This window comes from Saccopteryx leptura, chromosome 6 (assembly GCF_036850995.1).
Source record: "Saccopteryx leptura isolate mSacLep1 chromosome 6, mSacLep1_pri_phased_curated, whole genome shotgun sequence".
Lineage (NCBI taxonomy): Eukaryota > Metazoa > Chordata > Mammalia > Chiroptera > Emballonuridae > Saccopteryx > Saccopteryx leptura.
The window spans coordinates 147,240,751-147,263,509 of NC_089508.1; the positions used below are offsets into that span (position 1 = coordinate 147,240,751).

Here is a 22,759-nt window from a genome sequence, read left to right on the forward strand (position 1 = left end):
TATGTGCCTTGACTGGGCAAGCCCTGGTTTCAAACTGGCAACCCCAGCATTCCAGGTCAATGCTTTATGCACTCAGCTACCACAGGTCAAACCTTTCCCTTCTGTGTAATAAATGTTTATAACAAACTCTAGCAGACAATAGTTTTAACATGTCTGAACATTCTGCTTGTTAGCAGATTACAATGGGAGATGTTGCCTATTGAGCTGTAGTTGAGAAAAATATATAGTGCACAAAAGTAATTCCCTAAGCAGCTTTACAGTTTAGACCGTATGATGCAGTAGTTATGAACTATGCTGCCCAGTGTGAGTTTCTTCTCAAAAGGTCATTTGTAAACAGGTTATATAGAACTCAGCATATTTTCATCATTCGTTTAATAAATATTGGAGACCTGTTACGTAATTTAAAAGATAAGAGATGTCTCTTTCAATCTTGGATGGGTGAAAGTTGATTTTAGAGAATTTATGAAAGGCTGTATAATTTATGTGTGGTGATTAGACTCTGAAGGCAGCTTGGGCTTTTTGGAGGAAAAGATTTGGGAATGGATGAAAGTCACCTAAAGGCCAAGTTAGTTCTACCCAGACTTTAGCCACCTAACGTCTTCTGAGCTGTTCCTATTTGTCATAGTTGCTTCCCTTTCACTGTTTTGAGTGGACACTTGAGTATTAGCACAGTGGCTCTCCTGGCAGCCTGAGCCTTGTGAGGGGCTGGGGACTGCTGCTGCAGTTTGTATGCCAGAGACCACCTGTGCATTCTGATGATGCAATTTTTCCAATAAGTTTTTATTATGTTATAGGAAAATTTTAGGCTGCAAAAGTAAATCTTGTATACAAATCATGAAAATATTTAATAGGAAAATTAACTTAGGTGAATAATAATTGTATGCTATATTGCAAAACAAAAATACTGGAAACTGGTGTCGTCTGTCTTTGTCCGTTGATGAAATCTGTTTTTAAAGGGTTGGGGGAAAGGGTATAAGTTGCCAGGAACTCTGGCTCAGGAGGTTTAGGGGAAGAAGCAGTATAATAATTAAAGCTGGTATTCCTGTTTCTCCCCTTCCCCAAAATAATATAATCCAAAAATTCATCAGCCATGTTTCTGAAGTTACTGCTTCAAAAGCCAAATAGCAATGAATTCTTTTCTGAGGAAATAGAAGTATTTCCAGGGCTTGACAAATCTTAAGTAATGTTGAAAAGAAGAAAAAATTCAGTTATGTTTCTTACACATTAGCTTTGAAGAGGCAGAAAGTCTTAGCCACAGTAAGGCTAAGGGTCCTATTTTGAGTGCCCTTAGATATCATGCTGATAACATAACTTACTCTGTGGCCTTGGATATGTTACCCCATGTGCTCTTTTATGCACATGACATTGTTAATATGTTGGTTTGTGCTTAATTGTTAGAAGTTAAAAATAAAATCACGACTGGAAAAATAGGTTAGTAGTGGTTGCCTTTGGTTATATGATCCCATTGTGGCAGGAAAGCTCGTGGAGAGATAACAAATCAACCTTATGGGAAATCTAGAGAAGCTTAGAAGAAAATTAGACTTTGCTAGCACTGAAATATTTCTCATACTTCTATTTATTTATTATTTTTTAGCAAGAGAGAGATATATAGGGACAAACAGGAACGGAGAGATAAAAAGCATCAACTCAATGTTGTGGGACTTCAGTCATTCATTGATTGCTTCTTTTTTTCTTTTTTTTTTCTTTTTTTTTATTGTATTTTTCTGAGGGGAGAGGCAGACAGACCCCCCACATGCCCCAGACCAGGATCCACCTGCTTGCCACCAGGGGGCGATGCTCTGCCCATCTGGGGCACATTGCTCCGCTGCAGTCAGAGCCATTCTAACACCTGAAGCAGAGGCCATGGAGCCAACCTCAGCACCCGGGTCAGCTTTGCTCCAATGGAGCCTTGGCTACGGGAGGGGAAGAGAGAGAAAGAGAGAAAGGAGAGGGGGAGGGGTGGAGAAGCAGATGGGCCCTTCTCCTGTGTGCCCTGGCCGGGAATCGAACCTGGGGGACTTCCACAGGCTGGGCCAACTGGCCAGGCCATTGATTATTTTTTTATACGTGCCTTGCAGGGGGCAGTGGTGGTGGTGGGGTGCTCTAGATGAGCCAGTGACCTCTTGCTTAAGCCAGCAACCTGGGGCTCAAGCCAGCAAACTTTGGGCTCAAGCCAGAGACCATGGAGTCATGCCTGTGATCCTGCACTCAAATTGGTGAGCCCATGCTCAAGCTGGTGAGTCCAAACTCAAGCCCGTGACCTTGGGGTTTCAAACCTGGGACTTCCGGGTCCCAGGTCAATGCTGTATCTAGCACTGCACCACTGCCTGGTCAGGCCTCATACTTTTCTTTATATGTCATACTTGGGGTTACAATTTTTAGAAGCTTATCTTTTCATGAGGTAAATCAATCACAAAACTGAAATTAAGGTGTATTAAAAGAGCTGCATTCTCCTGTGTGCTTGTGTTCTTGACCACAGTACATTTATCTACTGGCAGGGCTCTAGTAGCTGTAGGAAGGTCGTACCAGTTTAAGAAACCTTTTTGGGAAAAGATGTGCTAAGCATATTTTGAGAAATTTGTTTCTTTTCGTTAGTAAATAATCTTAAATTTATTGTGGAGCCACTTTTTCTAGTGATAGAGATCAAAACAGTGCTTTAAAAGATATGATTTGATCTCCCTTTTTGTAGTTCACTTTAATTTTGAATACTATAAAACCTTTTGTTAATCTATATTAACATTTAAAACCGAGTTCTCAATTTCCTTACCCATTCCTTTCAAGGCCTTCCCCAACTCAGTAAATGGCACCATTATTTACACAGTTGCTCAAGCCAGCAATCAAGGAGACATCCTTAAACCTTCTCCCTCCTTTCCCTCCAGCTCTAACCTGGCAGCCTAATTCTCCTTTACCTCTGAAGGTACTGAGCCAGTTCTTTCACCTAACCTAGTCTTTGGCAATAGCCTCTTTATCTGATAAGCCTTCTCCCACTTTGGTTACCCTGTAATCCAACTTCACCTCACTGCCATGCTGATACCTGTAAAATGTGAAATCACTCCAGCGTAAAACATGGTAATGGCTTTCCATCACACTTGATCCAAATTCAAGCTCCTTGTGGCCTGAAAGTCTTCCCTGATTTTATGTCTGCATCCCTCTCTGACCTGTACCATGTACCTCCTCCTCCTCTCCATTCTCTAATCACTAACCACTCTAACAATTCTTTTCTGTCTCTTGAGTCATTTTCTATCTCCTTTTCATTTAGCTCTTGCTCACATGTCACCATTCAAAGAGCCTTCCTAACCTCCTGTGTAAAAGTAGTCTCTGCGCACTCTAGCCCATTCTTTTCTTTTAATTTTTTCATAGCAGCCGTCTAGATCTGAGATTATTTTGTTCATTTATTATTTTCTGACTTTCAGCCTCTAATAGCCCTATGAGGATAGAAACCACTTTCGTCTATTTATTCCCCTGTCCTTAGCATCTGAAACAGTGTGTGATACATAGGTATAGCATAACTCAGGGTGGGGCAAAAGTAGGTGTACACTTGTGAGTACAAGAAACTCAGTTTGTTTTTGTATTACGTATATTTAATTATTGTATTGTTTTCCTTTTGAACAACCATAAACCTACTTTTGACTCATCCTGTATATTTGTGGATGAATGAACTATTTATAAAATAACAATTATTGATTTCAATTTCTGCTATATCATCCCAATTTCTGATGAAGGTTCCATGGGGTTCAGAGTGACCAATTTAGCAGAAAGTAAAATGAAAGTGACAGAAAACTTAGCAAAACTAGAATTACTATAAGTCATCTGTTGGTTGTAGTTGTAGAATAATACTATATTTACTAAGAAGCTTTGTACAAAATGTTTTCCCTTCAAATAATGTTATATGCTAATATAAATGAACATACTCTTTTATTCTGTAGACGTATTGGGGATTGTAGGTGGTTAGTAGTGAATTATATTTCCTGGTTAATTGCCTGAGAGCTTACCTACATGACTTAGATTGTTTAGCTAAATTTATGCACAGGTTTTAAGTACACCATAATTAAAGAACATAGGTAAAGTAAAGCTTTAAAATCAGAACATGTTAATTATTATACAGAACTGGAACTGTATTTGTAAAATCGATTGAGCAAACTTTTACTGTACTTTTAGACCAAGATGGCGCTACATGGTTTAGGGATATTTCCATTTAGATTTTGACTGCTTGGTCTACTCAGAAGCTGAAACGATTCAGGTGTGTTTTAATACTTTTAAATCTGATATAGGAAGAGTAAATTTATAAAGATTCACCATTAAGTATCTGAACTGTAAAGAAGGTTAAACTAACTATGGAGAGTCACAACCATGAATACGACTTTTATAAACTTGCGTGATGCAATCCAGACACTTATTAAATTTTACTTCATCATAATTGACCTTTCTTCTATTTCATTGCTTATTCCCATTAATGTAGTTGGAATTGTTTAGATTGTAAACTGGACATTTTCATTTTTATATACATCCTGAGTGTTTTTAGGTAGTACTCAAGTACCAGCTAAATTATATTGATTGCTTATTATAAGCGAGCATCATTCTAAGTGCCTCATGTATTGTAAGTCATTTATTTAGTACTTTTGAATTTAGTACTTTTGAAATGTGGTATGTTTGATAACTCAATAGTCAGTGATTTGCCAGGACTCTATCTGTATAATGATGCGGAGAGAATGGTCTCTTCTAGTCTTCTACTGTTTTGTAATCTTTGCTTTTGCTCAAATAAATGGGAAATCAATGACTAACAATGCAACAGCAAATCCATATACATTTAAAAATATGAAAAGGTATTATCACAAATTTCTTTCCCATAAATTTGGGTAAGAGTCACTGTAAGTACACAACCACTCATAAGTAGGTACTTTACTACTTTTATCATCATTTTATAGATAAAGAAAATTAACTGAATGATAGATACCCTAGTAATAAATGATTACTTTTTCAACTACTTATATATATGTTGTTTTTGCCTAATTGATATAATGGCTCTGGGCTTACAGTGGTATCCGTAGAGTTGCAAGTTGCTTCTATTGGGAAGGAAAACAGAATATACTGCTCACAAAAATTAGGGGATATTTCAAAATGAATATGAAGCTATAAAATATCCCCTAATTTTTGTGAGCAGAATATTTTAAACATTTGTGATTCTTTTGCTCTCTGTACAGAATACATTTGTTTTAGGATTGGGTTAAGCTCTAAAGATTCTTTAGATTAAAACCAAATTTTATTGGGATTAAGATTGTATAGACAAAACATGGAAAGCATTGTTTTTCCTAAACTTGAGATCAGAGCTAAACAAGAAAAATTGTTAATGTTCGCAGTGGTCGTTCATGAAACTCTTGTCTGCAGAGATTTGTTCCACTATTACCCTGATTCACCACCCAATTAAGGCATCATTCGTACACTTTCCACTGGGCAAATAAATAAATTTTTTTTCAAGTTAGTTTTATTGGTAAAATGTTTTAATTACATTAAAATACAATGAAATTCAAATTATAATGAGCACTCACTTTATTTTTCTTAAAGACATAAAATTTCAACACTCTTACCCAGATTTATGGGAAAGAAATTTGTGATAATACCTTTTCATATTTTTAAATGTATATGGATTTGCTGTTGCATTGTTAGTCATTGATTTCCCATTTATTTGAGCAAAAGCAAAGATTACAAAACAGTAAATTTTTTTGCTGCTACTGCTGCTGCTTTTGCTGTTATTCAGGTTTTCAGTGTCATTATGAAGACTAGAAGAGACCATTCTCTCCGCATCATTATACAGATAGAGTCCTGGCAAATCACTGACTATTGAGTTATCAAACATACCACATTTCAAAAGTACCAAAGTCTGCTTTCAGCTCATTCTTTTATATCATGTGCACACGCTCCCCCTGCCCCCACCCTGGCAGCCCCATCTCTCCCCTGGGTGAAGAGCTATTCTCTAAGATCAAATAAGATGCCTGTCTTTGTACCTTTGTTCTAGGTATGCAATTTACAGGCCTTATAATTTGTTAAGTTTAGTCTGCTTGTTTATAAAATTTAACACTCTCCTGTGGTACTGAATTTAAGATACTGAACTATTAAAAGTATCTTCTGCCTGATCCAGGCAGTGGTTGAGTGGATAGAGCATTGGCCTGGGACTCAGAGGACCCAGGTCTGAAACCCCAAGGTCACTGACTTGAGCACAGGCTTACCAGCTTGACCCTAGGATCACAGACATGACCCCCTGGTTGCTGACTTGAAGCCCAGGGTCGCTGGCTTGAGCAAGGGATCCAGACCTCCCCCTCCCATCAAGGCACATATAAGAAAGCAATCAATGAACAACTAAGGTGCTGCAATGAAGAATTGATGCTTCTCATCTTTTTCCCTTTCTGTCTGTCCCTATCTGCCCCCAACCCCGCTGTCTCTCTCACTTAAAAAAAAAAAAAAAAGTATCTTCATAAGTATATTTCTTACTTTTTATAGCCAGGAAAAGAAGCTGATCAATTGCAAATAAGTGTAGTTTCTTTGGTTTTAAATAATTTCAAGCCCTTTCTGTTGTGATTTGTAGTTTATTTTGGTGTTTTTTAACTCAAGTATTTCTCTTTTATATAGGTTACTCACTATAAACAATACCCACCCAACACAAGCAAAGTTTATTCCTACTTTGAATGCCGTGAAAAGAAGACAGAAAACTCCAAAATAAGGAAGGTGAAATATGAAGAAACAGTATTTTATGGGTTGCAGTACATTCTTAATAAGTACTTAAAAGGTATTATTTGTTCTAGTACATTGCTTTTATCTAACTTTATAATTTTTCTCCTATAATATATTCTGTTATCCAAAGTAACATTTTGAATTGTCTAGTTTTGGTATTTAATTACTTTAACTACTTTAGAAGTTCTTTTGGAATTTTTAAAATCTTAATTTGAATAGATTAAATCTTAAAATTTTGTGTATACTCTTGATTCACCACCTTCAGTATGAGGTTTTTCTGAATCTAATAAGTTTGAGAATAAGTTTAGAAAACTCACTAATTTTCTGAGGCTAATCTGGTTTATTAATAGACTTTAGTCATTAATTCAAAAACCTGTGGTACATATTATACACAATGGAATGCAGCTGTGAAAAAGAAGGAACTCTTACCTTTTGCTATGGCGTGGATGGACCTGAGGATTATTATGCTAAGTGAAATAAGCCAGGCAGAGAAAGACAAATATAAGATCTCAATTACATGTGGAATCTAATGAACACAGTAAACTGAGGAACAGAATAGAGGCAGAGGTGGGGTCACAGGAAGCAGAGGGACAGACAAACTGTCAGAAATAAGGGGTAAGAGGGGTTGGGATCAGAGAAGGTGAAGTGATTAGTGAAATTATATATATATACATAACATATAGATGCAGATAACAGGACAGCAAATCCCAGAGGGAAGGGAGAAGGGAGCTAGGGGGAGGGTGGCAAAGGGGCTGTAATGGGGGACACAGGTGGGGAGTTGAGGAAGTTATATTGAGTGGGACACTTGAATCCATGTTAATACAATAAATTAAAATTAATAAAAATTTTAAAAAGATTTATTATTGACCGGGGTACTCTTTTTGAATTATGGTAGCATTTCTGTGCTAGTCAGTTTTACCTTAAAGGGCTATTTTTTAAAACTACCTCTAACTATGAACTTAGTCTCAAATATATTTTAAAGCATAAAAACGCCCAAATAATTTTTATTTATTTATTTATTTATTTGCTTTTTTACTTGGAAGTCCATTTCTAGGAGGTAAAACAGTTCCCAAAGGTTGTATATATTTTGGAAAATTTCTTTAACCTTTTCAAATAAAAATATTCTTAGAATTGAATACAGATTAATTTGAATTTTCTGTAATAACCTATTTCTGAATCTTGGCAATTTTAAGATCAGGTGTTTCACACGTGTCACACCACGGAAAACCTACTTGGCATCAACAGTACTTCTGTGCAGCCAGGCTCCTGGGGTGTTCTAAATGTGTTTCCTGGTGACCTTACTTCAGTTCTACAGCTTAGAAACTTCATGTTAGTTATTAACTAGAGCTAAATTATATTGATTGCTTATTATAAGCCAGCATCATTCTAAGTGCTTCATATATTGTAACTCCTTTAGTCCTCACAACCACTCATAAGTAGATACTTTGCTATTTTTATCATCATTTTATAGATAAAATTAACTGGAAGTATATTCAAGGTACAAAAAGGTGGTAGTTGTGAAAATTATTGGGTTATCAGCCCTGAAGATACTTTTTATGAATAAATGAGAATGTTTACTTTGAAAAATCAAGTATATCCAAGGCGTACTCTCTCAAATTTGAAGGGTATAGAAATTAATAGAGATAGAAAAGATATCTTCTTAAAAGTTAATTTATTATTGTGATTTAAAGGAAGTACCATGTTATAACTTCTGTTGCACATTTACTTTTCCAATAAGAAATGCTTAGACTGAATTGATTAAAAGTGCAAATTCATTTTCCACCTTTGCTGTTGACTCTGAGTGAGTCATTTAACCTCTTCAGTTATGCTTTTGTATTCATAGAATGGGTGAAATATCTAGAGACATTAACTCCATGACAACTCAGCAGTTCACAGAATGCCTTTCAAAATGTAAACAGGAGACATTTATCCTTTTAGGTAAAGTAGTGACCAAAGAGAAGATCCAGGAAGCCAAAGAGGTATACAGAGAGCATTTCCAAGATGACGTCTTTAACGAAAAGGGGTGGAATTATATTCTGGAGGTAAAAACTGGTTTCATATTTTGGCCTACTATTTTTGTTTTGCTTACAAAGGAATTTGAGTAGAAGGTTAGACTATAATTAAAACTCTTTTCTGCCTATAACCTAAGTATGGGCTATTTTAGACATTCTTGTGAAAAGGGTAACATTTACATTTTTTTCTGGTGACAAATCATTAGTGTCTAGAATCTACTGAAGATCTAATTTGTTATAAATGAATTATAATTTAAATAACTAGCATTTTTTTCAAGAAAGGTAATTTAAACCTTTCTTTGAAAATATGCTACAATTAATAAAAGGCATGGTTATTTAGCAATTTCAGAATTTAGGTCTATTTTCTTGACTATGGGTTATCTAAGAAAATAGATGCTGAGTCTCACTACACAATAATTATAGGAAATTTCCCTAACTAAATAGTTAGAATGGTTTGGTGCAGATCCTTGAAGATCCATGAAGCTCATTTTTATTCTTTGTTGTTCTGTAATATTCCTATCTAGCATGTTTGAACCATTGCTTAAACTTCAGGCATCCAAAGACATGGGAATAAATTAAAGAATTGAATGTTGTCTAATGGTTTTCTTTGTTGCAAAGATAGATTGAGCATGGGATCTATTGGCATCTTGTCATGTTAAGTATTAGTTAATTAATTTATATCTTAAAAACGAATATCTTTTTCATCCTAGACTATTAAACACAAAATAATTAGAAATATTTTAACTGCCTATCTAGTATTACTGAGTTTTACTTTTGGTAGTTATGGGTCTTTGAAGAAGTCAGATAAAGACTCTGTACTGTAGTTTTTTCATATCTTAAGTAAAATCTATTGGTAACTCCTGCACTTACACCATTTGGTTTTTGTGAGGACAGTGGTAATAGAGTAGATAAGTTAGGTGCTATGCTTATTAATATAATTTCCCGTGGCCAGGGTGATAAATCTTTTGATTTTATGTTCAGACAATCTGAGAGATTCTTAGGTTCTCTAGAGATAATCTTGTCTAATCTCATTTTGCAGGCAGAGTCTGAGACCTAGACATGACTTCTACAAGGTCTTTTACCTGCTTTTGAGTTCAAGCCAGGATTTCTAAGGCATTACTGTATTCTTTCTGTTATATCATGAGGCCTTAAACAGTTCTTTTATCTAGTTACCTTGCTCCAAATCACATAAATAAACTATTAAAATTTCTGAAATAGCTTGCCTTCCTAGACAAAAGTTAGCCACAACTTTTAGCTTTAAAAGTAGAGACATGAGAAAGCAATCAATGAACAACTGAGATGCCACATTCTCTCCCTTCCTGTCTGTCTCTATCTCTCTCCCTCCGCCCTCTCTCTTGCTTAAAAAAAAAAAAGCATAATTAAATATCTAGTAACATACCATTAACAAATATATTCTTAGCCTAATTTTCGAGAGACTGTAACCCTTTTGATACTTACTGCCTAAGCTCTAGAAAGTATACTTACTGTGATTGGTTTATCTACTACCAAAGTGGTTTCAACTCTACACCAGAATAAAGAGAAACCATATTTAAGGTTCTTCTACTGTCAGGGATCTCTTTCTTTCTTTTTTTTTGTTTGTTTGTTTACTTTGTTTTGCTCTTTAACAGCAGTCTCTTACCTTGCAATCTTTAGCATTTCTTTTCTGATAATGACCTACTTAGAAGAAAGATAGTGTTTTTGGAATACTTTTGGAATAGTTTGAAATTACCAAAGCTTTTAATGATAAATGTTTGTAGCAGAAGCACTTTGACAACATGAAATTTAAAAATTGATATCCGTGCCTAAGTTGTAGCTCATTTTATTTCAGGAGGATAAGGATATTCTAACTATATTTACTAACATTATAATAACATCTGTAGTTGTAGTTTCTATCACAGTAAGTTTAGCTTCTATAAAATATAAAGAATCTTATAAAAACCGATAACTGCATAGCCTCTGTTGAATGACATAAATTCATTATTGTCTCTTACTAGAAATATGATGGACATCTTCCAATCGAGGTGAAAGCTGTCCCCGAGGGCTCCGTCATTCCCAGAGGAAACGTTCTCTTCACGGTGGAGAACACAGACCCGGAGTGCTACTGGCTTACAAATTGGATTGAGGTGAATTGTTTTTTAACTCTTATTATTAATATTAATTTAATATTCCTTTTTAATATTAACGACTAATAGAAACCATTCAACTGGGATTCTAGTTTAAAAAATGCTTCTAATAAAGTGATGTTATCTCCTACAGTTTAATAAACCTTTTCAGTCCTCAGTTTCCTCATTCATAAAATGACAGTTGGACTAAATAATCTTTATGGTTTTAGTAAAAAAAAAAAAAAAAAAATCTTTATGGTTTCTTCCAGTGAAATCAAATGTTCTGAGATTTTATTTAAACCAAATTATTAAGAAATATTACAGATAGAGGTCAGTTGGCTTCCATCTTGTGTGACAAAAGCAGCACAGCTGCATTTTTAGTAATTTAAGACAGTTTTTGGGCCTGACCAGGGGTGGCACAATGGATAGGGCATTGACCTGGGACTCTGAGGACCCAGGTTTGAAACCCCAAGATCGCTGACTTGAGCGCAAACTCACAGGCTTGAGTATGATATCATCATCATGATCCCAAGGTCGCTGGCCTGAACCCAGAGGTCACTGGTTTAAAGCCAAAGATCTGTGGCTTGAGTCCAAAGTTGCTGCTCTGAGCAAGTGGTCACTGGCACAGCTGGAGGCCCTGGTCAAGGCAATCAATGAAGAACTGAAGTTCCATAACCATGAGTTGATGCTTCTCATCTCTCTGTCTCTCTCTCGTGTGCTAAAAAAAAAAAAAAAGGCAATTTTTGAATATTCTCTTCCAATTAGATTACAGGAATTTTGTTCAAGTTTTTAATAACTGCTTTCTTTATTCTTAGTTAAGGGCCTAGGCTTTAACTCCTGATATTTGTCATCTAAATACATTTAAGACTTGCTGATTACTTTGTTTAATTTCTAAGCCAAAAAGGAGGCTACATCATAGACACTCAGTTTATATTATAAGGCTTTTTATTTGTTCTTTTTGCATGTATAGCCAAGCGATTATATTTTTTTCACTTGCATATAATTTTGTTATTAATAACCTGCTTCACTTCTCAACAGCTTAATTTACTTTTGCTGTTATCCAAAAGGCCAAGAAGCGGTAACAGCTTGATTTATTTTTCATCTTTAAGAGGATATACTCTGGAAAGGGACTGTTAAAAATACCACAGTTCTACAGTGTGCTTCTCTTTGGGATGTGTTTACTTAGTGGTTAGAACTGACTTTTTATCTTATTAGTTTATTGGTTAAACTAACTTACTGTTATAAAATAATACACTTGAGATTCATTTATAAAGACTAGGAAAGATTAAGAAAAAGTAAAAGGTCCAATAATAGTATGTTCAAAATTCAGTTTTCTTAAGCTGACAGGAAATTTAAAACTTTCATATCAGACTCTTAATGAGCCATCAACTAATAATAGACTCAGAAAAAATGTACAGTTAACTAAAATGCATATTTTAAATAGTTCACTGTTATGTCTTAAAACTCTGTATTGCCTGACCTGTGATGGCACAGTGGATAAAATGTCCACTTTGAACGCTGAGGTTGCAAGTTCAAAACCCTGGTTTCCCTGGTCAAGGCACATATGGGAGTTGATGCTTCCTGCTTTTCCCTCTCTTTCCTGTCCTCTTTAAAATAAATAAATAAAATCTTGAAAAAACAAAACAAAACTTTGTAAACTCAAAGTAAAAGAAAATGTATCCTTTTTAGTTTTTGCATAAATGTAGTATTTGTACTGGCAAATATTTGATTATAAGGGGATGGTATTATAAAAACACAAGAGTAGAGGCATTCTTAACCACATAATCTAGTCTCATGCCAAAAGATCCTAAATTGATAAATCTTATTGTGATAGTCATTTTCTTTAGATACTTTTTCACTTTTTTCTTTTTAGTTTTCTGACAATTTAGTCAATACATACTCTTCCCTTGTGTCTTATTGAACTTCCATAAGCAGATATTTATGGACATAACTAGTTCCCAGTCCACCTTGCTTCCTGTATGTTTTATTTATTCTCTTCAGACAGTGAAAAACACTAGCCTTAAAAAATGTGGCCCCGGCCAGCTGGCTCAGTGATAGAGCGTCGGCCCGGTGTATGGAAGTCCTGAGTTTGATTCCCGGCCAGGGCACACAGGAGAAGTACCCATCTGCTTCTCCACCCTTCCCCCTCTTCTTTCTCTATTTCTCTCTTCCCCTCCCATAGCCAAGGCTCTATTGGAGCAAAGTTGGCCCGGGCGCGGAGGCTTAGCTGCATGACTTCTGCGTCAGGCACTAGAATGGCTCTGGTTGCAACAGAGCAATGCCCCAGATGAGCAGAGCATCACCCCCTAGTGAGCATGCCGGGTGGATCCTGGTCAAGCTTGTGCAGGAGTCTGTCTCTTTGCCTCTCAACTTCTCACTTCAGAAAAATACAAAAAAAGAAAAAATATTTGTTTTAATTATCATTCTTATTTGGTTTATTTTACTAAAAAACCATAAAGTAAAAAATTTTTATATATGGATATCGTAGAGCAATCATTTGTTAGAAAATATGTAAATATTTTTTACTTTAAAATATTAAATATAAAATTCAATATGATACTTAGGTTTTGAAGAAGATAAAAAGTACATATAGTTTTTGGTTTTGTTTACTTATAAAGTGAAGCAATTTATATTGTTTGTCTTCTACGTATATATATATCATTCTAAATAATCTCAGGTGTTTTTATTTAGGCACAAAAAATGTATGGTCTTTTGATCCCTTTTTGTAGTTTCTGATCAATCCATGTTTTATAAAACAATGTATTTACTCTCAATACCAGGTCTCTGGAAGAGACTTGACTTCTTCATAATAACTTTTTTTTAAGATTTATTTACTTATTGATTTTATTTATTGATTTTAAAGAGAGAGAGGATGGGGGGAGGGGGACAGCAAGAAGCAGTGGCTTCTCATATGTGCCTTGACTTGGCAAGCCCAGGGTGTTTGTGTGGGATCGGAGGTTCACCCAACCTAGCCGTTCCCAGTCCAGTTGACCGCCTTGCATGGGAAATGTGGTACCAAATTCAGTACGTTTGTTATTTACACACTTGAAGATTTTCTTTGGGCAGATCTTGATTTAAAGTATTTTAATGATAGTACTAAATAGTGCTCCTTTCTATTTTCTCTCCCAGTGTATATGCAGAGTTATTAATATTCTTTCATAGTTATTAATTATATACTGTTATTCACTATGTACTGACCTTTAAGACCCACTAAAATAATTGAATTGCCTTAACAATTTCAAGGTTAGTGCTAAAGGGCATTTTAGTCCTCAAATCAAATTTCAAAATATATTTAAGAGCCTAAGGTTCTGCAGTGGTATCTCAGACCTTTAAAAGAAAAGATGAGTTTAAAAACCATAACATTAAATCAAATGCTGCCCTCATTTTACAGATAGGGAAATTGAGCCCTGAAAGCTGAATGGGCTGTAGTTAACAGAGTAGGTCCAGTCCTCCTGCTATACCACACCATTTTTATTCTTTAAAATTCTTTATCCAGAACAATAACATTAAACACATCTTCGATGAAATTTGCAGGTTATTTACTTTAGTCTTAGTTTTCAGCTAAAAATTTAATCTTGATTTGTGCAGGCAGATTGCTGTTTTGGAAAAGTTTCCAACAAGGCCTACCTTATTAGACCTTCGATTAGCCTAAACTAAAACTGCCTTTTTTACCCTTGCTTACACCTACAGTAATCTTTGTAAAAGGGTCTGATTTTATTAAGAGTATAACTTAAGCTGATTTTGTTGAACTGTGGAAAGGAAATGGTGATGTGAAGGGTCACTGTATCTAATAGTTATTTCCTTCCTTCCCTGGCATTTTTCAAGGGGTAAGGTCAATTCTCTACCTTTATAACTCAACTAGAGTTGTTCACATTATATTTTCTCTTTCTTGTACTCCTAGATAATGTCAGTCTCAGTTAAACTAAAATGTGAGAATTGTTTGAATTAGATTCAGCAAATGAACATTGGTTGAGTTCCAGTTATGTACAATAAATGCTGGGCACAGAAATTAAGAGTTAGATATCTCTTATTTAAGGATCTTTGAGGGAGGAGCAATTTATTCTTAACCACTAACATAAGTAAGAATGTTAAATTGGTAGAGAAAAACAAGTAGTTCTAAGGAATCTGAAGTGGAAAAAAATAAATAAGTTTTAATAAGGGAGAGGAAGAGTTGAGAGAATAACACAGTTGTCTCAGAATGGCAAAGAGCCCGAAGTGGGCTGCAGCATAAGAGTCGGAGATACAGTAGGAGAGGACCAGCCTTAGATGGTGAACAAGACCAGGTTATAGGAAGCCTCAAATTCCTATAGGAATTGGCTGTTTCCCCCTATGGACAGTAGATAGTCATTAAAGCATATGTTAAGGAATGACATGGGCTAAAATAAAGCACTTACTTTGGAATGATAACAGTGGTATGAAGAGTAGGTCAGAGACACTGTAATTTAAAGGTAGGATAATACTGGGCACTGGCAGTAGAATCCAAAGAGTAATTGCAGAAACAGTGGTTAGAGGTTAGAGGTGATTGATTATGGAGTTTAACCCTTTGAGTAATGAGTTATTTTTCTCCCTTTTTTTTCCTTGTTTTTTTCGAGACTTTATTACCTTTTTTTTGTTTTTGTTTTTTATATTAATTTTAATGGGGTGACATTAATCAATCAGGGTACATAGGTTCAGAGAAAACATCTCCAGGTTATTTTGACATTTGATTCTGTTGCATACCCATCACCCAAAGTCATATAGTCTTCCATCACCTTCTATCTGGTTTCCTTTGTGCCCCTCCACTCCCCTCACCGCCTACCTTTCCCTCCCCCACCTCTAACCACCACACTCTTGTCCATGTCCCTGAGTCTCATTTCTATGTCCCACCTATGTGTATGGAATCATATAGTTCTTAGTTTTTTCTGATTTACTTATTTCACCAGTATACTGTTATCAAGGTCCATCCATGTTGTTGTAAGTGATCCGATATCATCATTTCTTATGGCTGAGTAGTATTCCATAGTAAATATGTACCACATCTTCTTTATCCAGTCATCTATTGAAGGGCTTGTTGGTTGTTTCCATGTCTTGGCCACTGTGAACAATGCTGTGATGAACATGGGGCTGCATGTGTCTTTATGTACCAGTGTTTTTGAGTTATGGGGATATATTTTCAGTAGAGGGATTGCTGGGTCATATGTTAGTTCTATTTTTAATTTTTTGAGGAACCACCATACTTTCTTCCATAAAGGTTGTATTACTTTACATTCCCACCAACAGTGAATGAGGGTTCCATTTTCTCCACAGCCTCTCCAACACTTGTTACCTGTACCTGTCTTATTGATACAAGCTAATCTAACAGGTGTGAGGTGATATCTCATTGTAGTTTTGATTTGCAATTCTCTAATAGCTAATGAAGATGAGCATCTTTTTATATATCTGTTGGCCATTTGTATTTCTTCCTGGGAGAAGTGTCTGTTCATGTCCTCTTCCCATTTTTTTATTGGATTGTTTGCTTGTTTGTGGTTGAGTTTTATGAGTTCTTTGTATGTTTTGGATATTAGGCCCTTATCTGTGCTATTGTTTGAAAATATCATCTCCCATTTAGTTGGCTGTCTGTTTTGTTGTCAGTTTCTTTTGCTGTGCAAAAGCTTCTTAGTCTGATGTGGTCCCATTCATTTATCTTTGCCTTCACTTCCCTTGCCTTTGGAGTCAAATTCATAAAGTGCTCTTTGTAAGCAAGGTCCCTGAGTTTAGTACTTATGTCTTCTTCTATGTACTTTACTATTTCAGATCTTATATTTAGGTCTTTGATCCATTTTGAATTAATTTTAGTACAAGGGGACAAACTGTAGTCAAGTTTCAAAGACTCCACAAAAAGACTACTAGAAACAATAAACCAACACAGTAAGGTCGCAGGATACAAAATTATACAAAAGTCTATTGCCTTCCTATAGGCCAACAATGAAACATCAGAAAACGAGCTCAAAAAAACAATCCCCTTCATGGTTGCAACAAAAAAATATAATACCTAGGAATAAACATAACAAAGAATGTAAAGGACCTATATAATGAAAACTATAAAGCATTGTTAAGGGAAATCAAAAAAGATATAATGAAATGGAAAAATATTTCTTGTTTTTGGATAGGAAGAATAAATATAATCAAAATGACTATATTACCCAAAGCAATATACAAATTTAATGCAATTCTCATCAAAATTCCAATGTCATTTTTTAAAGAAATGGAACAAAAAATCATTAGGTTTATATGGAACTATAAAAAACCCTGAATAGCCAGAGCAATCCTAAGGAAAAAGTGTGGACAAGTCCTGCAGGGGGTGAGGATGATGGAGACACAAAGACCCGATTCCGGGGACCAGGTTCAGTGACGCAGATCCACTTTATTCAGGAAGTAGGCTAGCTTATATACACAGGTTCAGCCTATACGATGTTACAGCGTGTTCCTCAAAGCCAATGGCTGAAAAGATCAGGGAGCTGCGTGGTTGGCGCTAAGTCACTTCCTTATAGCGGGCGAGCTTCCTTCCTGGGTATGCCCAGGAGGGTTCTGGGAGCTGGGGTATTCTCACAGCATTGCATCAGCCACAGCTGCTAGGAATGTGCTCTGCACTCCACCCACATCTCCCCCTTCTCTTTTAATTAAGGCCAATTGGACTTGATGAATGACAGCTTGCTATTGTAGCTTCTGAATACTATGCATTATGCAACGGAACCCTAGTAGAGCTAAAACAACTATAATACCTATTATACTATATGCTAATAGATTAGCTGGATTAAACAATGAGGCAAGCTTCTGTAATGTTTGACTATTTAGGAAATAGAACGAGGGTCTTAAACAGAGGATTCCTCCTAGGGGTCGGGATGTCATTTCCATCCCATTGTGTTACAGAGACCTTCTAGGTGCCGTTAAACACAGTTCCATTTTGACTGTAAAAAAATGGACATAGGTCCATGTATGCCCCCTTCCCACAAAGGTCCCAGTGTCCAAACACAGAATGGATGGCTTGCCATGGGCTACATACTGCATATGATTGCAAAGCACATTACACAAATTACAGCAACATTACAAATCATACAATTTCAACAATTACAAAGGTACATTTCACCAGTCTCTAAGCACTTTGCCAAAAGTGCAGAATGTCCTCGACCTTCTTTCTAGCCATGGGAAAAACTTCCCGGGACAGGGGAGTACTTCCAGCAAAGCCACCCCCCACCCCATCAGGGTATTTCACATTGTCCAAAATCCGTAAGTCCATCCAACAAAGGAGCCAGTGCTAACTCAGGTCGTAGTCCAGGAAATCAGTCCATGCACATGAGGTCTCACCACCCCCCTCATTCCTGCCATCCTGGCAGGTCTTACACTGTCCCAAGGAGGAGCACAGGGCAATGGCAGTCAGCATTTCCATCTCTGCTCTGGAGAGCATGATGGCATTCACCCTATGTCCCAAAATGTCAGCGAACCCACCAGCGGCTAAGCCAGCACTCCTTGCCATTCCAGTGGCCACTCAGCGATGCAAGCCTGGCTTCCGTTCATCCTCCCTCTGCAGCTGCCACCGTTTACCTCCTGGAGTTTGTGAATCATGACTCCGGCCCAATTCTTTTCATCCTCCAAAGAACTGCAAACACCAGCTCGAGCTGCTGGGCTCAAGCCCGGGCTGCCGCTGCCTGCTTCTGGGAGTCAGCGGTTACTATAGCACACATAAGCAAGAGCAGAGCACCAGGGCCTGGGGGCCCGTCAGGGGCAATTCTCTGGGCCCTCCCGCCAAAGCCTCTACATTCCCCCCCCCCCCCCAGGTGATGGGGCGTGCATGCCGGCCTTGAGGTCTTCTTCTGGAGTGCTGAGGACCTCCTCCCCTCAGGTGTAGTTGGTGTGGAGGAGGCCAGGGCTGTGGCTTTGGATGGGTGAAGACTGAACCACTTAGTGGGTGCCCAAGAAACCCTGTCAAGCAGGTTGGGGGGTTCCTGGGATCCAAATTGGCTGAAAAACACAAGCATAACCTCTCCCTTGCGTTAGAAGAGTGTGATCCCTGCCACTGTGCGGTGGCTGGGCCCTTCCAGCATCATTTCAGAGAGAGGGGCGGGGGAGAGAGAGAGATACAGAAAAATAGACAAGACAGACAAACAGAAAGAAAAAAGACATATGCGGGCATATAGGCTGGCCCATGGGTCTGCAGCAGGAACATATGTTGGAGAAAATGGCGTCTGAGAGGCTGGAGTGGGGCATTGAGCTCCGGCAGGGAATGCGGGAGTAGCGACTTGGCTTTTTCCAGCGACAGAGCTGATGGCGCAGTTAGCAATGCGGTTGGTTTCGTTTCTGCACACTCAGCCACAAACTCGGAGGCTAAACTACTTTCCTCCTCAGTGGAGGGGGGCAAATAGGGAGGTAGGGGTTCCTCTGAAAGAGGAGTAGCCTGCAGGACCTTAGGGACCGGTGGAGGGTCCCCAGCAGGAGCACCGGTCAAGCAGGCATGTATTGCCAATAAGGCAGGAGTGAGGCCAAGAGGGAAGGCTTGCCCCCCATGCACCTCAGCCAAACGATGAACACATCGGAGAACTCAGGCCCAAGTATCCGGGTCCCAGAGGGGCGGGTCTTCAATCCAGGGATTGAGACCAGAGAGAATCTCCCAGTAGGTACAAAGATCCTTTTCACAAACTTCAACTCGCCTACTGTGCAATAGGGCGTGCAGGGCTCAAGCCTGCAGGGCTTGAGAGTGAGGGAGGTTTCCCATTGCAGAGGGTCACTCACCCGTCCCTTGGATGCCGGTTAGGTCCCTGCCCCATGTTGGGCACCAGTTGTGGACAAGTCCTGCTGGGGGTGAGGACAACAGAGACACAAAGACCCGACTCCGGAGACCAGGTTCAGTGACGCAGATCCACTTTATTCAGGAAGTAGGCTAGCTTATATACACAGGTGCAGCCTATAGGGTGTTACAGCATGTTCCTCAAAGCCAATGGCTGAAAAGATCAGGGAGCTGCGTGGTTGGCGCTAAGTCACTTCCTTATAGTGGGTGAGCTTCCTTCCTGGGTATGCCCAGGAGGGTTCTGGGAGCTGGAGTATTCTCACAGCATTGCATCAGCCACAGCTGCTAGGAGTGCGCTCTGCGCTCCACCCACACACAAAAAAACGAAGCTGAGGGCATTACAATACCTGATTTCAAATTATATTATAGAGTCACGATAAAACAGCATGGTATTGGCATGAAAAATAGACACTCAGACCAATGGAACAGAATAGAAAGCCCAGAAATAAAACCACAATGTATATGATCAAATAATTTTTGATAAAGGGGCCAACAACACACAATGGAGAAAAGAAAGCCTCTTCAACAAATGGTGCTGGGAAAACTGGAAAGCCACATGCAAAAGAATGAGTTTTTTGTTAACCCTTTGAGTGAGGATGTACATGAACGTTCATACAACTGAAAGGGTTAAGTTAGTAATTGCCTTAGTTTTCTATTATTTAACAAATTACCCCCAAATAAAATAGCTATTATTTCTCATGAGTCTGTGGCCGGCTAGATGGTTCCCTGTTGGTATTGCTTGGATTTTTGTATCTGAATTCAGCTGAGGGTTCAGCTAGGTCATGACAGTCTAAAGTGGGGCCACATACCTATGTCTGGGGCCTCACTGAGATAGTAGGGACCCTCAATAACTTAACTCCTTCACAACACTAGTCTCAAGGATCTCAGAGAAAGAGAACTCGAGACCACTTGAAAGTCATACAGTATGGTTTCCACCACATTTTTTTTGGGGGGGATATTTTTTTAATTATTTTTTTTATTAATTTTACTAGGGTGACATCAATAAATCAGGGTACATATGTTCAAAGTAAACATGTCCAGGTTATCTTGTCAATCAATTATGTTGCATACCCATCACCCAAAGTCAGATTGTCCTCTGTCACCTTCTATCTAGTTTTCTTTGTGCCCCTCCCCCTCCCCCTCCTCCTCTCCCTCTTCCCCCCCCCCAACCACCACACTCTTGTCAATGTCTCTTAGTCTCGTTTTCATGTCCCACTTACGTATGGAATAATTCCACCACATTCTGTTAGTTAAAAACAAATCACAAGAGTCACAGAGTCAAGGGATGAAGAAATAGATTATCTCTTGATGAAAGAAGCTACAAAGATTTGGGGCTATATTTAATTAGTCATGGGAGTCTAATACTACAGTTGTTTGTTTTTCTTTGTAGGTGACCTAGTTAGGAAGTCCAAGGTTAACTAATTTTGTTTTTTTACATCTTATTTATCACTTAATTAGTATTCAGTAAAAGATAGTTTTGTAAGATTTAATTTATACATTAAATAACTTTTTGAGTGAGCTCAGACATTGTTGTCAGGTCTTTCTAAAACAAATTTGAGGCTGTTTCTAATAAAAGGCTATAAAATAGAAAATTATCCTATTATGAAGAAGGACTGAATTCCCAAGCCATAATAATTAACATGGTTGCCATGATTAAGCATCAGACTTACTTTGGCAGCCAAGGATAAAAGGAAAGCAAGATATAGATCTTATCAGAAAAATAGGAACCTAATAGTTTTTTCATGTCCTCATTTGGGAACTTAAATAGATAATAAGTTATAAAATATTGGCCTTAGAGTTTTACAACATAATGCAGAAATGTTTCATGTGACTTCTTATAATGACTTTTGATAAAAGCCAAGGACATGAAGCATAACTCAATAAGTAGCATTCTCTAGTGCTAAGCAAAAATACCACAAGTATATAACCTACCAATAGTCATACTATATCCAAGGAAAAATTAGGCCCACGTCTACCTAGAGGAGTAAATTAATAACGCTAGATCCATATTCTTCAAGGTGTTGTCCATGGACCACAGTTGGTCCATGAACTATTTGATGCAGGTTCACATTAAATACAGAAACCAAGGATAAGCATTTAGAAACTTTTTATGGTAATTACATCACCATCCAAGTATGTGTGTATTCATAAAACTATGGATCCATGACAGATTGAAAGTATTTTTAAAAGTTGGTCCTTCATCACAGACGGTTTTTCTGGTACCTATATGTGCTTCTTTGGAGCTTTGATAGAAATGTGACGCTCACAACTATTAAAGGCCTGGTGTGCTTTTCCTTTGTATTGCTGATATGAGAGTCGAGCTGTGCACTGTTTCTGGAATGCACGTGCTGGCTTCCTGTTATACAGTTGAACTAAGTGCTGTTCTTGTAGTATGGAAGTCAGAACATAACTCCAGAGAAAACTAGAATTTTCCGCAGAAAGGACCCAGTATTTTTATGTATTAATATTTGTGGTTAATTTTATTACTACAGACTATTCTTGTTCAGTCCTGGTATCCAATCACTGTGGCCACAAATTCTAGAGAGCAGAAGAAAATATTGGCCAAATATTTGTTAGAAACATCTGGTAACTTAGATGGTCTGGAATACAAGTTGCATGATTTTGGCTACAGAGGAGTCTCTTCCCAAGAGGTAAGAAGCTCTGAAATGATCCTCATTGAATAAAATGTAAATTGTCAGTAGATGACTATCACAGACTTTCTGGGAAGTTAAGGTATTGATAATTGGTCTTACATAGGGCACAATTTGAAATTCCAGAGATTTAGTCAACGGTAAGTACCTACTGTGTGTTAGCCTCCATTCAAAGGACATGGAATATAGCCTTCAACAACTGTTTCTAGCTTTGATGTATTAGCTGAATGGGTGGGTAGACTTATGGACAGATAGACATAATAATATAGCAGATGGCAGATTGTGCTACAGAAATGCATTAGACAAAAGAAGGGAAAACAGGATGTTGGGAAAAGGAGGTGGGTCACTATTAAGGAAGTAAGAGTTGAATCCTCAAATACTTAAGAAAAACTGGATCTTTGTCATAGGACCTATTATCTCTGATAATAGTTAAATATCTGTGAGAGTATCGGATGCTAATAATTCTTT

General features: G+C 37.5%; 1 protein-coding gene across 2 annotated transcripts in view; it reads left to right on the forward strand.

The window, feature by feature from the left end:
- NAMPT (nicotinamide phosphoribosyltransferase) overlaps window positions 1–22,759 on the forward strand; it is a 46,845-nt gene that overhangs the window by 4,176 nt on the left and 19,910 nt on the right. For both annotated transcript variants that reach the window (XM_066388254.1, XM_066388253.1), the window contains exons 2-5: window positions 6,625–6,781; window positions 8,665–8,768; window positions 10,733–10,861; window positions 22,133–22,291. In XM_066388254.1, coding sequence (XP_066244351.1) covers window positions 6,625–6,781; window positions 8,665–8,768; window positions 10,733–10,861; window positions 22,133–22,291 — 549 coding nt within the window. The remainder of the gene's footprint in view (window positions 1–6,624; window positions 6,782–8,664; window positions 8,769–10,732; window positions 10,862–22,132; window positions 22,292–22,759) is intronic.